At 36.9% G+C, this 13,783-nt stretch overlaps 1 protein-coding gene across 1 annotated transcript in view; it reads left to right on the top strand.

Annotated features, from left to right (window-relative positions):
- scara5 (scavenger receptor class A, member 5 (putative)) overlaps positions 1 to 13,783 on the top strand; it is a 104,706-nt gene that overhangs the window by 78,029 nt on the left and 12,894 nt on the right. The window contains exon 11 of the mRNA XM_085246781.1: positions 6,639 to 6,827. Within this exon, the coding sequence (XP_085102907.1) occupies positions 6,639 to 6,827 (189 nt within the window). The remainder of the gene's footprint in view (positions 1 to 6,638; positions 6,828 to 13,783) is intronic.

The raw sequence follows: 13,783 nt of genomic DNA, 5'->3' as shown, positions 1-13,783 counted from the left end.
TCTCTGAGTGAAAAAGAACAAATGGAGTCCAGATTGTATGTATTTCCAGCAAAATCTTATGTCCAAGAAGACAGATGAGATTTTTTTTTTCTACTGTATCTGAACAAAACAAATAAAAAGAGTAATGAGGCATGCCAGAAAGAAAAAAGGTAAAGAAAAGAAACAACTACTAGAAAAATAATAAACACATTAATTTAGTCTTGTACTGATGTTATATGAACAACATTCTCATGTATCTTGCTATTTATATAATGCACTGCGCCAGTCTTCCTGATTTTTGTAGTTAATTTTTTGTTTCTACTATATTTGTGAATGCAATGGTAATTTATCCAAATCCTGCATACTGCTGGGTGTTGACTGCATTGTTTACTCCTCATGCCAGCACCGTTGAACACATGCTGTGTTGTAATTGTTGTTTTGCCCATTAGGCTTTAATTTTTTTTTCTTTCTTGGTTGATTGACTACATTTAATTAGCATTGATTACATAAAGACATTGCATAAAGATCTCTTAGATTTACTGGGTTAATTAGGCTACATGCATAGATCCCAAACTTTGCCCAAAAAATGCCAGTGGGTTCTTGCAAATTCACAAACGTCTGGATTTAATAACCTCTTAATCAACAGGCTTTAAAAACAGTTTTTTATCTTGTATGTATTGCTAGTATTGCATCCTAGCACAAAGTATTTGATTTTTTACCTATGTTGTATATATTTTTGTGATCAGTTGATGGTAGTTGTGCTTATGTTTAAGACAATGTCCAGCTCAAATTGGTCTTACAACAGTTTGCTGTTGTCTACTTATTTCTGAACATGGAATTCCCTGTGTACCATCCATTTTTTGCAAGACGATTCATCTTTCCATCTCACATGTAGTGATTCGTGGCCATGTGCACAAAATTGTGGAGCAATTAATGTTGCTGCTGACACTAAATGTTTTTCATACTTGATTAAATTTTGTTTTGTTTTTTTAAATTTTGATCATTTTTAATTTAAAATTTTATTCATTAGAAATACATGGTTTCATTAGTTGGTAAATAGTAGATGGACTGATTGTTATCCTGCACTTTTCTGTTGTACTGGAGTCCTCAAAGTGCTTTAGGATAGATACATTAGGTTTGAGCAATAAAAACAATTTGATTATGGTAAGGGTAGAAAGGTTTAGACATTAAATCTACTGTTATGTTTACAAAAAGATCTTTAGGTTAAAATATGTCAGCTTTTTTTCCCCCATAACTTTTAACCAACTTTTTCTTAGTTAGTTAGCTGCCTCTTAACTGGCAATGACAGTCGCTCTATGAGCTGGCTGAAAATACGCCCCCAATGTAACATGAAAGAAAATGACAATTTTAAAAGGTATAGCACATTTTAAAAGGAAGGATATAAAGGAGTTTGGTTGTTTTTGCATTTTAGTGTAAAGCTACTTATTTTTAGATGTACTAAAGAAAATGTAAAATCTTGGTCTCTGTTTGATTGCTTGGTTTACACACTGTAAACTAGTGTTGAAAACAAACATTTTCAATACTGTTTTCTATGAATCTAAGTTCTACTGAAACCGATTATCATAAATAGAAATTTCTCACTTGTTTTGATTTTCAGTATTGAGGCGGTGAAAATGATAGATATTTTCCTATGGGCATGTAACATGTAACAAAATGTTCTTTTCATGTAGAGGTCATTGCTAACATTGATGTAATGTTTTTTTCTTGACCTCACATATTACAACAGCCATAAAATCTGGCAGTTTGACAGCTGACCTCAGGACTCCAGCATTAAGTGTAGTTGTTTTATTGTTTGTTTTTCCTGTGCACATCAGCAGGTACAGAGATCCAAACATTAACGAGTTCAGATTTCTGACTCAAAAACGAGAAATTTGTGTGTGTCCTGGGACTTGAGCTCATGAGAAACCATGTAGTTGAATGTGAAAATCAACATGAAGGAAAGTTTTCATTTCTCGTCAGTGTGGCCTTTCAGTGTCAAGAAATGAGATAATCCAATATCAGAATGTACTTCTCCATCTAAAGCAATGGACAGTGCATAAGAGAGGCAAAGAAGAGAGTACAGGAAGGGTGGAGCGGGTGAGGAAACGATCAGCAAGAGTGAAAGGGATGTTTTACAAAAAAGATAAAGTTAGAGAGGCAAAGTTGAGAGGGTTTGAGTGATATTGGACATACTGGACAGAGGATGTTGAATATGGAGCTGGCAGGCAGAAGGAAACCAGTAAGGCCACAAAGAAGCATCAAGGAGGTATTGAAGGAGGACGTGCAGAGGGTTGGTGTGACAGGATGCAAGTAACAGGGTGAGCTAGAGGCAAATGATTAGCTGTGGTGACCCCTGAAGGGAGCAGCTGAAAGAAGATGTTATGAACAGATGGATCTAGTTAGCTGCTGTCTTGGAGCCATGTAGTTCGATCCAGTACAGATTCTTCCTGCCTGCCAGAAAAACATTAGTAATACTCTATCACTCCATGTTCTGGCCTTCATGTTGTGGTTGCTGCAGCTTATCTGGCCTCAGAGGCTTGAACCACTTGGAAGGCCCCCAGCAGTTGAAGCTCATTTGACTAGTATTCACTGAACAGAAACAGTCATTATATCTCTCAAAGCTCATTTTAATTTCCTTACTTTTACAGAAGCAGTACATGATTTATGTCCAGATTAGATCGCCTCTGTTTTATGATGAATCACTTTGCTGGCTGTCAAAAGTGAATGTAAGACAGAAGCTGTTAGGCTGTACCAATGGCATAAGTTAGAAACCAGGATATTGACCTTTGGTTTAATTACTTTAAGGAATTTGAGAAGTGACTTTTGTCTCTGTGAGCATGTGTCAGTAGAAAAAGTCATTACTTTTACAAAGTTGAGGGCTTAGTGGGAAACACATTTCAGAGGACTTTTGTCCACCAACCTGTTTCCACATATTCTGATCCAAAATGTAATTAGTGGTTATGCTGACATGTTATTATATCTAGACTACCCCACTTTTTATTTCACCAAATAATGTATTGCCCCTAGTTACTTTGGCTAAACCTGTCAACCTTTCTGTCCTTGTATTGCTCAAAATTCCTAATGACTTAACAACATGTCCTCAGTGTCAGGCAAATATTTGCTTCTTATTTCTAGTCTACAACCATTAACTTTATAATTTCAACAACCATCTGTGGCATATTTTTTGTATATTTTTTACAGCCAACTAGCTATTTGAGCTAACACTCAAAATGCTAGTATAGCATCTGGCTGACTCATTTTAAAACAAACTGGAAAGGTTGCAAAGCTGTCTACATGAGTCATAAAAACAAAATGATATAGACCAAAGCATACAAGTAACAGATGTTATCTGTTATCCTATTCAAAGTGTTTGAATATTTAACTTAGTACTGAGTTCCGTGAACAGGACACACACTAGGCTAAATTGTTAGCATGTTTGTTTGGATGATTCAAACAAACTAGTGAAAGTCAGATTAATCACGTTTCTCAAAGTTTAGTCTCAGAGCTGCCTTTTGACATTTGTGTATTCAATTTTGTTTTTGGGTTCAAAAAGACAACCCCTAACTCCTAGGCTCTTACATACTTCAAATCCTCTGAACACAGCTCTTATTATTGTACAAAATATGAGCACATCTTAATGACCAGTTTTAGCTGAAAGGGTACTATCACCAGTAGATAAACAATGAGTGTGATTACAAATGATTAGGTGAGCATTTTTGAGGGAAGTGGTTAATGTGCAGTCAGGTCTTGTTTTTGTTTGAAAGCATGTCCAACTCTTGCCGTTTCAGAGGCTGCAGTGTTATTCACTGAATGTTATTCATGCATTGCCTAAATTGTACCAATTTTTTTGTAACCCAAAGCACACACATGACGTTGTTCAACTGAGTTCAGCTGTCCAGCTCTCCATAGACTGAGATATAAATCCCTGTGAAGCTTTGTTGTATGGCTCAGATTAGTCTACATGTGGTACCTCTGGAGCGTTTCCTTTCCTTTATCTTCTCCCCAGTCTCTCATTTTCTCCATGGGGATTCTCAAGCTCTTCGAAAGAAACTAATAAAGAGCTGAAACAGATGAACATTAGTGATACTCTATCACCCCATAGAGTATAGTAAGAGAAGGATGTAAGAAGATCGTTTTCCATGTCTCGGGTTTTTTCATGCATGCATGCAAAGCTAAAAATGATGCAGCATTTAAGACTTGAGTTACTTAACCTGTCGGCCTTGCTTCATTAACATGCAGTTATTAAAGGAAATGACACATTCCACAAATGTCATTGGCTGTTCTTGGTATCAGGACACTCTCATACTGTCAAATGAGCTGGAAAAGTTCCTGTAAATTGTGGATGATGTTGTATTATGTCATATAGTAAGAAAAGATCTACTTTCCATTAGCATGTGATTTAAGTTTTCCTTTCCAAAATAGGCATAGAAATGTAATATTTAGCAGACTGCATGCTGGGTGTCATTGCTTCAGATTTTGGCTGAGAAGAGCTTTAGGATATATAGTAAACTGGCTGTTTAGAGAAGTACTAAACAGTCACAAGGGCTATTAATCAATGTGATCATTTTTATATGCATGGCAATAGCAAAAATGATATTGTGTTATTGTTTGATGAGTGAACATAACTGTTTCAAGTAATTCAAATGCTTGACCCTAGCTGAAAACGAAACATGTGGTGCTCTACTCTTAACAGTTTGTGGGGTAGAGTTGCCTGAAAAAACCTCCTGCAGTACAAAAGTACAACAGAAGGTTGAAATAATATTTAATTTCTGGTTTGAATTTGCTGGTTCTCAGGAGAGAATATCATACAGTGCAGCAGTTATGACAATATAATAATACAGCAGATATTAAATTATGATGGGCTAGTGAGTGCAAAATACTTGACTGTAATGAGAGTTAAATGGTACACAGTTAAAATGTATGATGGTCTGATGAGACTAATATCCTGTCTATATAATGTGTCTGGCTTTACTCTGCGGCACTTTGTCTTAACAGTGATGAGCAGTTCAGAAAAGTGTAGCTGCGAGTGTGTGTTTACCTCTTCTTCTTCTTATTTCCTCTCTGCCCTCTGAAAGGTGATAAATCAAATCAATCACATGAGAACAGCTGCTGCATACTTTGAGGAATACCAGATGAACTGCAGAGCCATGAAGCTTCTGCTAAAACAAACACACTCATTTACACACACACTTGTTCTGTAAGCTCTTACATGCAAGTTTGTGGACATGGCACCCCTGAGCAAGGCTTTCCAACCCTAAATCCATGAAAATGGGGCATCTCTAGTACTTTTATTTACATGCATTCCTAGAGGTTTACAAATTTAAAAACTAACCAGCTTCCTTCAAAAAAGGATGATCCTAAAATTCCGCCCTGTGATAGCTTACACTCCAGGGCCCTGCGACCATATTTCAACCTTTAGATTTTTATTATATTACAGGAGCCAAAATACTCTGTCAAACCAGAACAACAATAATAATACAGAGATGGTTGTTTTGTTCACCTATGTGAGGAATCTTTTACAGAGACTGTGTATAAAAGAATGTCATAAAGTGTAGTCGCAGTGTTAGGTTACGTTTTGAAGCTTTAACATGAATGTTTTGCCTAATTCTCTGTTAGGTTTTTTTGGGGAGCCAGAAGTTACCATGTTTGAACCAGAGCATTGCTGTATCCATTGACCTTATGGGTGCAAGCATATCTGCTAAGTAGTGTAAAGTAAGGACTAATAAAATGCTAAAAGTTTTTGCATCAAAACCGAAGTACAAACATGATCGACATTTGACAGATAAACAAATTAAAATACTTCAAAAGCAACAAATAGCAGAAACAAAGTGGAGCCATCTCAGTCAGTAACTTAAAGCTCCCAGTGTTGCCTTAATCCTCAGTCAAATTTACCACACCCCTACCTTTACAGTTTTTTTTAACAATGTTATAAAAATGTTTTGACTATGCAAAACTCTTAGCCTGTTAGCAATCTACTTTAATTCATCCCTTTGTCTCCTTTTTTACTTCTCATCTTTGATGTCCACTTACAGTTTCTATCTCTCCTTTTATTTATTCACTCACTTTCCCTCCTTTCCTCAGTATTTTTAAGCAGCTGTTAGTCTTTAGTGCTCAAATAAGCTAAACTGGATAAATGCTTGCAGATGCATACTGTGAAGTTCCAAAGTAGGAAGTTATGAATTTCAAAACCCTTCAATGGATTCGCTTCACATCCGTGAGATTGTTGCCATATTATAGGCTTTACAATCACAGAAAACAGTATATTCAGAAAGAAACATACGTCAAACTTTTTTAAAGAGGGTTCACAAAAGAACACAAAAAGTTTCCAGGGTATTTTTATTTATTGTTCTTATTTAGTGTTTTTCTGTGGTTTATGGAATTTTTATTTTTCAGCATGTCAAAAAAAACCCCATTCATCTCAGTTTGTTTTCATATTGATGTGATTCACAGAGCTTCGTTAAACTTATAAACACAATGAATGAGTCCCTCCAAAAATGAGCGAGGGCCTTTATTGTTGTCTTTTTGGCATAAATAACAATGGAATGCTTATAAACACTCTGCAAACACACTAAATAGTTGCAGCAAAATGTAGGAATCCCTCTGCCAATGCATTTGTGTATCTGGATACAAAGCTTCTGTTTTGTGTGTTTGGTTTTCAGTGGAGGAGACCTTGGTACGGTTGGTGAATGGGTCAGGTCTTCACGAAGGCCGTGTGGAAGTTTTCCATGAACATCGCTGGGGAACCGTGTGCGATGATGTCTGGGATAAAAAGGATGGAGATGTAGTCTGCAGGATGCTGGGATACCAAGGAGCAACTGAGGTTCATAAGACTGGACGCTTCGGGCAGGGTGCGTAACACTCTTATTTCATTGGTGTGTTTGGTGCAAACCTTGCTGTCATTCAGTTCATGTAACACTTACGTGCGTTTATTCAACCTCATATTGTGCCAAAGGATGTAATAGGTCGACTTGGTCCACCATGTCAGTGTTGACAGAAACACCAAATAGGTGGCCATATTTTTTGGCTGTGGCTTGTGTAGAAGGTTAGGCCATGCATTAATTAGTAAAACAGTATGCCAGTTGAAACTAAAATTTCCAATTTTACATCTTCCAGTTTTATATGTATTTATGACATTATGACACCAAAATGTCAAATCTGAATGGTGAAAGATATGTTCCAGAATAATCTGTAAAAGCAGGCTCAGACCACCCCTGGTAAAAACTTTGAATCTATTCATAAACTTCCAAGTGATCCTTTAAATGAAAAAAACAACAACAAGGATATAACCTCCTTCGCAGAGGTAACATAAACAAGATCCTCTTCCTTTTAGCCTTGAATTTCCCAGGAGATTTTGTATTCAGAATAGTATAGTAGGCCTTATAGAAAACCAAACAGAACTGCAAAGGATTTATTAATTTGTACTCACTACATTGTTCAATCAGCATTTACTGTATAATGATTTAAAAGGAGCAGTTTACTGTTGCATGTTGACCATCCTTTACATCAGTGGTGTGATGTGACAAGACGCACTGGTGGGCCTTGAGAAAAGCCAAGATTTGCTTTGGCCATATGCTATTATTGCAATCAATGAATTCATTCATTTAATGCAGCTACACTTGCAAGGTGGGAATTATGAGACTGCAACTCATCAAAGGCCCCTTTTGACAGAAATATGGTTAACAAAGGAGGAAACACATTACTTTCTTACATGTATGAGTCAAAGAGTCAGGAAAAGGTGGCTAATGCTATAATGGTGCCAAGCCAGCTGAGGAGGTCTTGAAAACCAAACATCCCTTTGGAGAGAAACTTGGTTCATTTCAATAGTGTTTGGATCTGAACCAGAGGCAGCAAAACTGCTGGACCGAGTTTAAGTCCTTTAAGAAGATGGGGGTGGGATATGTGTTAGTGCATTCACCGTCAAATACAAATAAAAAAAAGAATTGAGAATGATTTGAATCCAGGTGGGGTTTTTATATCAGATTAAATCAAATCATAACGTTGACACAGTATCCTGCAGTGGACCAGCGAACACATTCAAAGTCTTAAGGCAACAGAATAAACTGGAAATGTAGCTTTATTTAAATAGATGGAAAATCAAAAATTAAATAAAATATAAGTCAATAGAGGAATCCAATAATTCAGGCAGAGAAGACACAAGAACCAAAAACAGACACTGTGACGATGACTCAGGGGAAGACACTGCTTATATACACACAAGAAAGCATTTAGGGGAAGTGAACACTGCTGCTGTGCTATTGCTGCAGCAATGAGGCTGAACAGCATTGCCAAAATCAACACTTCCTTTCAGAGGACTTAGACTTAGGGGTAGCAGGATCTGGCAAGCAGGTGGCTGTCATTGTAGTAGGTGGGTGACTAGCAGGTTGCACAAATGCACAGTCTTATTTTAAACTGGTGGAAAAACTCTATATAGAATGAGGAAGACATCGTATACACACAAGAGGGCAATTAAAAGAACTGAACACAAGGGGGCAAATGAGGCACATTTAAACAGAATCTAGGTAACTAGACAAGGTAAAAAAAAAAAAAAAAACTATATACAAACCACAAAAGACAAAGAAGTACCAAAATGAAGCAGGACATAACATAAATGAAGACTTAATGAGAAACAAAGAGACACTGAGGGTGGCCATACTAAACTGAGTCACAGAGAAGTACATACAAATCAATAATTAAGATGTAAAGAGAACCCACATTACACATGTAACCAGAACTTAAAAACTAAAGTCCTAAATGATAACCAAAAATACAAAACTCAATGAACCATAAACTTTGCAAAAGTCAAAACATTGGCTCAGAGACTCAGGACCATGACACTATTAACCACTGGAATTTTAGTATAAGGGCATCACATTGTTGTTGTTTTTTTCTTGTCTTTTCATCACAGCTTTATTGTTGTCATGTGGTAAAGCAGTGCTCATGTTTCAGGAAATGTTAGAATTTCCACAAAATGCATGTTTGGTTTCAGCTCTTCTGCCAAAGTGTCTTTAATGGGTTTTGGTTTGCCACCATCAGCATGTAAGTGTGAGTGAGTGCTGGGGTGAATTAGAAGCACATTATAAACCATTTTGTGTCAAAACACCCATATATCAATGGGTCAAAACCTTATGGCATTATGTTTGCTGGTTACTTGCATGCTACTGCCAAAACAGCTTAGATTTACCAAGGCATGGACTCAGCAAGACCTCTGAAGGCAAACTGTGGGATCTGGCACCAAGTCAGGCTGTTCCCATTTGAACCAGTTGACTAAGTGAATAAACCTTTCACTTGTTGAGTCTGATGTAATAGCAATGTAATCGTCTTTTCTGAGTTTTTAAGCTCATTCTTTATAGGTCAGCGCTCATGATCTGCAATGAGGAACATGGCAATCATTGTTTTTATCTACAATACATATCCATGGTGAAACTTAATGATGGAAGTCGCTCTGATTTTTACTAACTCTGCTTTTTGGATTTGAGTGGCACAACTGTACCCTAAAATGCTGCAGGGATTAATATTAAACTTTTATGGTGAAAGTCGTGCTAGCCAGATGTCGTCAAGAAAGACTCTCATGGGTCATATCCATCTGTTTCTTTCCCCATTTTATTTCATTCAGCAGTCAGCCTGACATCATTCAGAGCCTCTGTCCAGGCTGAGTTGTTACCAATAAGTCTGGAAAATTGAGAGAAATCATGCTTTTGTTCCAGGGGACAACCTCAAGAAAACAGCACAGGCTAACATCATGGCTGGATTCAATTTTAAACTATCTGGAATTCACATACATTTTCAGATGACTCACTAACCTTTCTGATTCCGTTTTAGCCTTTGTCTTACTCATAGCATCTGTGAAAGGACAGAACAAAATAAAATGACTTGATGAGAAAGCCACTCATTTGCCTCCTGACTACCAAAATGACATACAGTATGTGAGTGTTTGCAGAAACGACAGGTGAGTTTTTCCAGAGCTACACAAAATCAGGCACAACTGTAAAAAATACATTCAATTAGCAGTCCAAAGACAAGTCAGGTTACCTTTCATGCTTCATCCCTGCTCCAATAAACAGACCAGTAGTTTTCAGTTACAATTTTCCATCTTTGATTTTAAATAAACTTGAACTGGAGACTTTCTGTGTAATCTCTAAATACCCTGCTTAAACTCTGTACACCCTTTTAACCTCCCAGCTTTCTGTTTTAACGTTTGTCCAAACTAAAAATAACCAAACTTTTTCCAAACTTTTATATTAATTTCGGACATTACAAACCCTGAATTTCTTTAGGAAATACAAAACTGCCCTGAGCCCGCTGTTTTTCAGTCTGCTCACACATGACTGTACCGCCAGACTCAGCACTAACCACATTGTGAAGTTCGCAGACGACACAACTGTGGTTGGTGTCATCACTGACAACGATGAGTCCACTTATAGATTGGACGTGGAGCAGCTTGAAGTTTGGTGTAGATCCCATAATTTCACTATCAATGTGGACAAAACAAAAGAAATGGTGGTCGATTTCAGGAAGTCTGGCAGAGATCACCACACAGACCTCACCACAGATGGATCTGCTGTGGAAAGGCTCAGCAGTGTTAAGTTCCTGGGTGTACACCTAGCTGATGACCTGTCCTTCTCCATTAATACCACAGCAGTTATCAAAAAAGCACAAAAGCGAAACTTGAAACACTATTTTTCAAACTTGTAAAACAAACTATGGACATTTCTCAACTCCTAAAATCCTTAGCTCATTCAGTACGTGCCCTAAACATATTCAAAGAAACATCATATTGATTGCTAATAATAACACACAGGAGTGTTTCTGCTTAGAAAACAGTAATAAAGTTTATATTAAAGTTTATATTATGTATGATGGCTCAGAGAAACCTGAACTCCAGCCAGGAAACTGGGGTTTGTGTCATCATAATTGCAGTAAAAATAAACCCGTCCACAGCAGTGTGAAAAAGTCTTGAGCAACTCCTCATTTCATTATGTTTTGTTTATAAGGAGGCAGACTACTTTTTCAGGCTATCTGGAGGTCTTTTAAAGTTTTTCTTTGGGCACTGGCTGCTTTTTCACTTATTTTTACTTCAATCCTTGTACCGGGCCATTTTCAGAAAAAGAAAGGTTTTTTTTGTTTTGTTATCCACTGACCTTTGAGTCATTCAAAAAAAATAGGCATCTAACTCAAGGGATGAACCAGTGTTTTTTCTACACGTAACGGATACCTTTGAAAAGAACCAGTTTAATATTTTGTCTTTAGGCACTTATTACCAGCCTTATAAAAAAAGAAACATATAAATTTGTTCCAATTTCTTTCTTTCAATCAATGAAAAATACCAAAGATAACGCAGTTTGGTAGAGATATCAACACCAACATCATGAATCCCCTTTTAGCCAAAAAGCCAAAAAGATGCAAACCGCTGATGAGCAAGTCATGTTCTTAAGAAACAGGAGAAAATCCAGCAAAGGCCTGACACATGAACTGAAAGATGTATCTGCACTTTCAGTTGATCCATCTACTGTTCACTGAAGCCTCATCAGAAATGGTCTTCATGAAAGGGTTGCTGTCATGAAGCCACTCTTTAGGAAGGGAAACAGGGAGAAAAGGTTGTGAAGAAGTCTTATGGTACAACAGAGAGTGCCTACACTAGGGCTGTTCGATATAACGATATATATCGGACGACGATATAAACGCGTCTATCGTTTCATTTTACGCTATCTTTTGTTTCATGATGTCGCAAAATAAACTGTTTACGGCAATATTTTTTCATCGTTTAATTTCTTAAAGTTCTCTCTTTCTCTTATATTTAATATAACCACACTACGAACAGACAAGTGACTGCTTTTATGCGTTGTCGTTAGCAACAACGACGGTAAAACCATGGCGTGGCTCCACCGTCCGCTTGTTTATTTTCCACATAAACCTTTCACAATAAAGCTCGAGATCCTGTTGAGACTTTTCAAAATAAACTGAATCACGTGAAAGAGTATGCAGAGTGTTTGTGGATGAGAAGTAAAAAAAAGCGCCATTAGGTGCTAACAAATAAACCTTAGACTCAAACGTTAGAACAGGCTTTTCCCCGGGGCACGCCATGTAATAAATACTTACAAAGAAAAGGACTGCCGTTACAACTTATGTCTAAAAATGTATCGTTTCATGCATCAGTTGAAATACTTGACTCCAGGTACAAGACGCCCGGCTGGAAACACTTCACGCAAGTCGACCTGCCTGAGATTCATAGACTTTACAGAAAATGTTACATTTTTGTGATTTACATCGTTGCCGAGACGATAGATGTCTTATATCGGGATATGAATATCGGGATATACTTTGGTCATATCGCACAGCCCTAGCCTACACCCATCTGTAATATATTTTGGGGGCTCTGTCATGGTGTAAGGCTTCATCACAGCCAGTGGTGTCAATATTGATGGAATTATGAGTGCAGAAAAGTATTCTCAGATCCGGATCCACCATGCAATACCAACTGGGAAGCTTGAAAAGTGGACTGGAAGTGGATTAATTTTTCAGCATGACAGTCACCCTCAACACAATGCAGAAAGAGCACGCCTGGATTTAAATAAATAAAAGACAAAATGGAGCACTACTTGACAGAGAATTAAACAAAATGCAGCCAACATCTATAGAAGCTTTGAATGTCCTTCAAGAAGCCTGAAGAACTATTCCTGAGGACTACTTAAAGAAATTAGAGAGTGAAATAAGAGAGTTCAGGCTGTGTTGAAGAATAAAGGTGGCCATATTAAGTTTCAACTCTAAAACATGTTTAAACATAAACAATGTACCTTTGCTATTTACATAGCAAAATATAAAGAAATGAGAAGTGTGTAAAATGTTTGCAGAGTACTGTAGTAGATTATAAAAAGATTATAAAACTTTAAAAGAAAAAGATTTTAAAAAGATTAAGGGTGTTGACTTCAACTTTAACCAAAAGTAAGTCACCAGTTTTTACTTGCACTTCTTCATACAGCTGCATTATGCATTATGCAAACTTATGAAAACAGTTTGCACAAATGACCTATCAGGTCACGTTCTAGATATGTGAGAGGTGGGGTGCAGGGTTGTAAATAAGTACTGGCTTATATCTGGCTCCAGCTTTAACAAGTGGAGCCAGAGTACAGTACTCTGTACTCTGTCAGGTACACTAATGGGGAAATTAACCTGGCCTGTTTTTGATTAATTCAGATGAAACCCATGCAAGTAAAAGAGAGAAACTCCTAAATCTATGCAGAAGTGCTCTGATCCAGATTCAAACCTAGAAGCCACTGACTGTGATGCAACAGGGCTACATCACATATGAATCATAAGCTAAATAATTATTATGGTGTGATGAAAAACATCTGTACAAAAAAACACTGAACTTTCTATTAAACTCTGAAAACAGAATTGAAGGGGGCATAATTGTTTCATTTAAAGCCTTTTTTAATACTTATTTTTAATTTTGAATTAGCTACAAGAAAAAGTGTTTTGTTTTGTTTTGTTTTTATTCATAGTTAATCTTTATTAATCTTAGACTGGTCCTGTGTACAGTCGCTAAGTTTGAGTCTGAAATGAGATGTTTTAGCTCTTCTCTTTTTAAGTTAACTTTCTTCTGGAAGAATACCCTTTGAAAACAGGAGTCCTGAACAGCAACTAAAAATAATATGTCAAAAAATGGCCATATTTTGAGTGTCTGCTCTTATTGACATCAGTGGCTTCACACTTGTTTACACATTTGCCTAGCAAGCAAAGATTCACAATTTGTTTCTGACAATTCAGTTTGTAAAAAGTCTGATAAATTAGACATCCAGAGCTACCT

Source organism: Mchenga conophoros, linkage group LG15, assembly GCF_057382185.1.
Source record: "Mchenga conophoros isolate Kocher_MC1m ecotype Shallow Benthic linkage group LG15, M_conophoros_male_GT1.1, whole genome shotgun sequence".
Classification (NCBI taxonomy): Eukaryota; Metazoa; Chordata; class Actinopteri; order Cichliformes; family Cichlidae; genus Mchenga; species Mchenga conophoros.
This window is presented reverse-complemented; position numbering and strand designations above follow the sequence as displayed.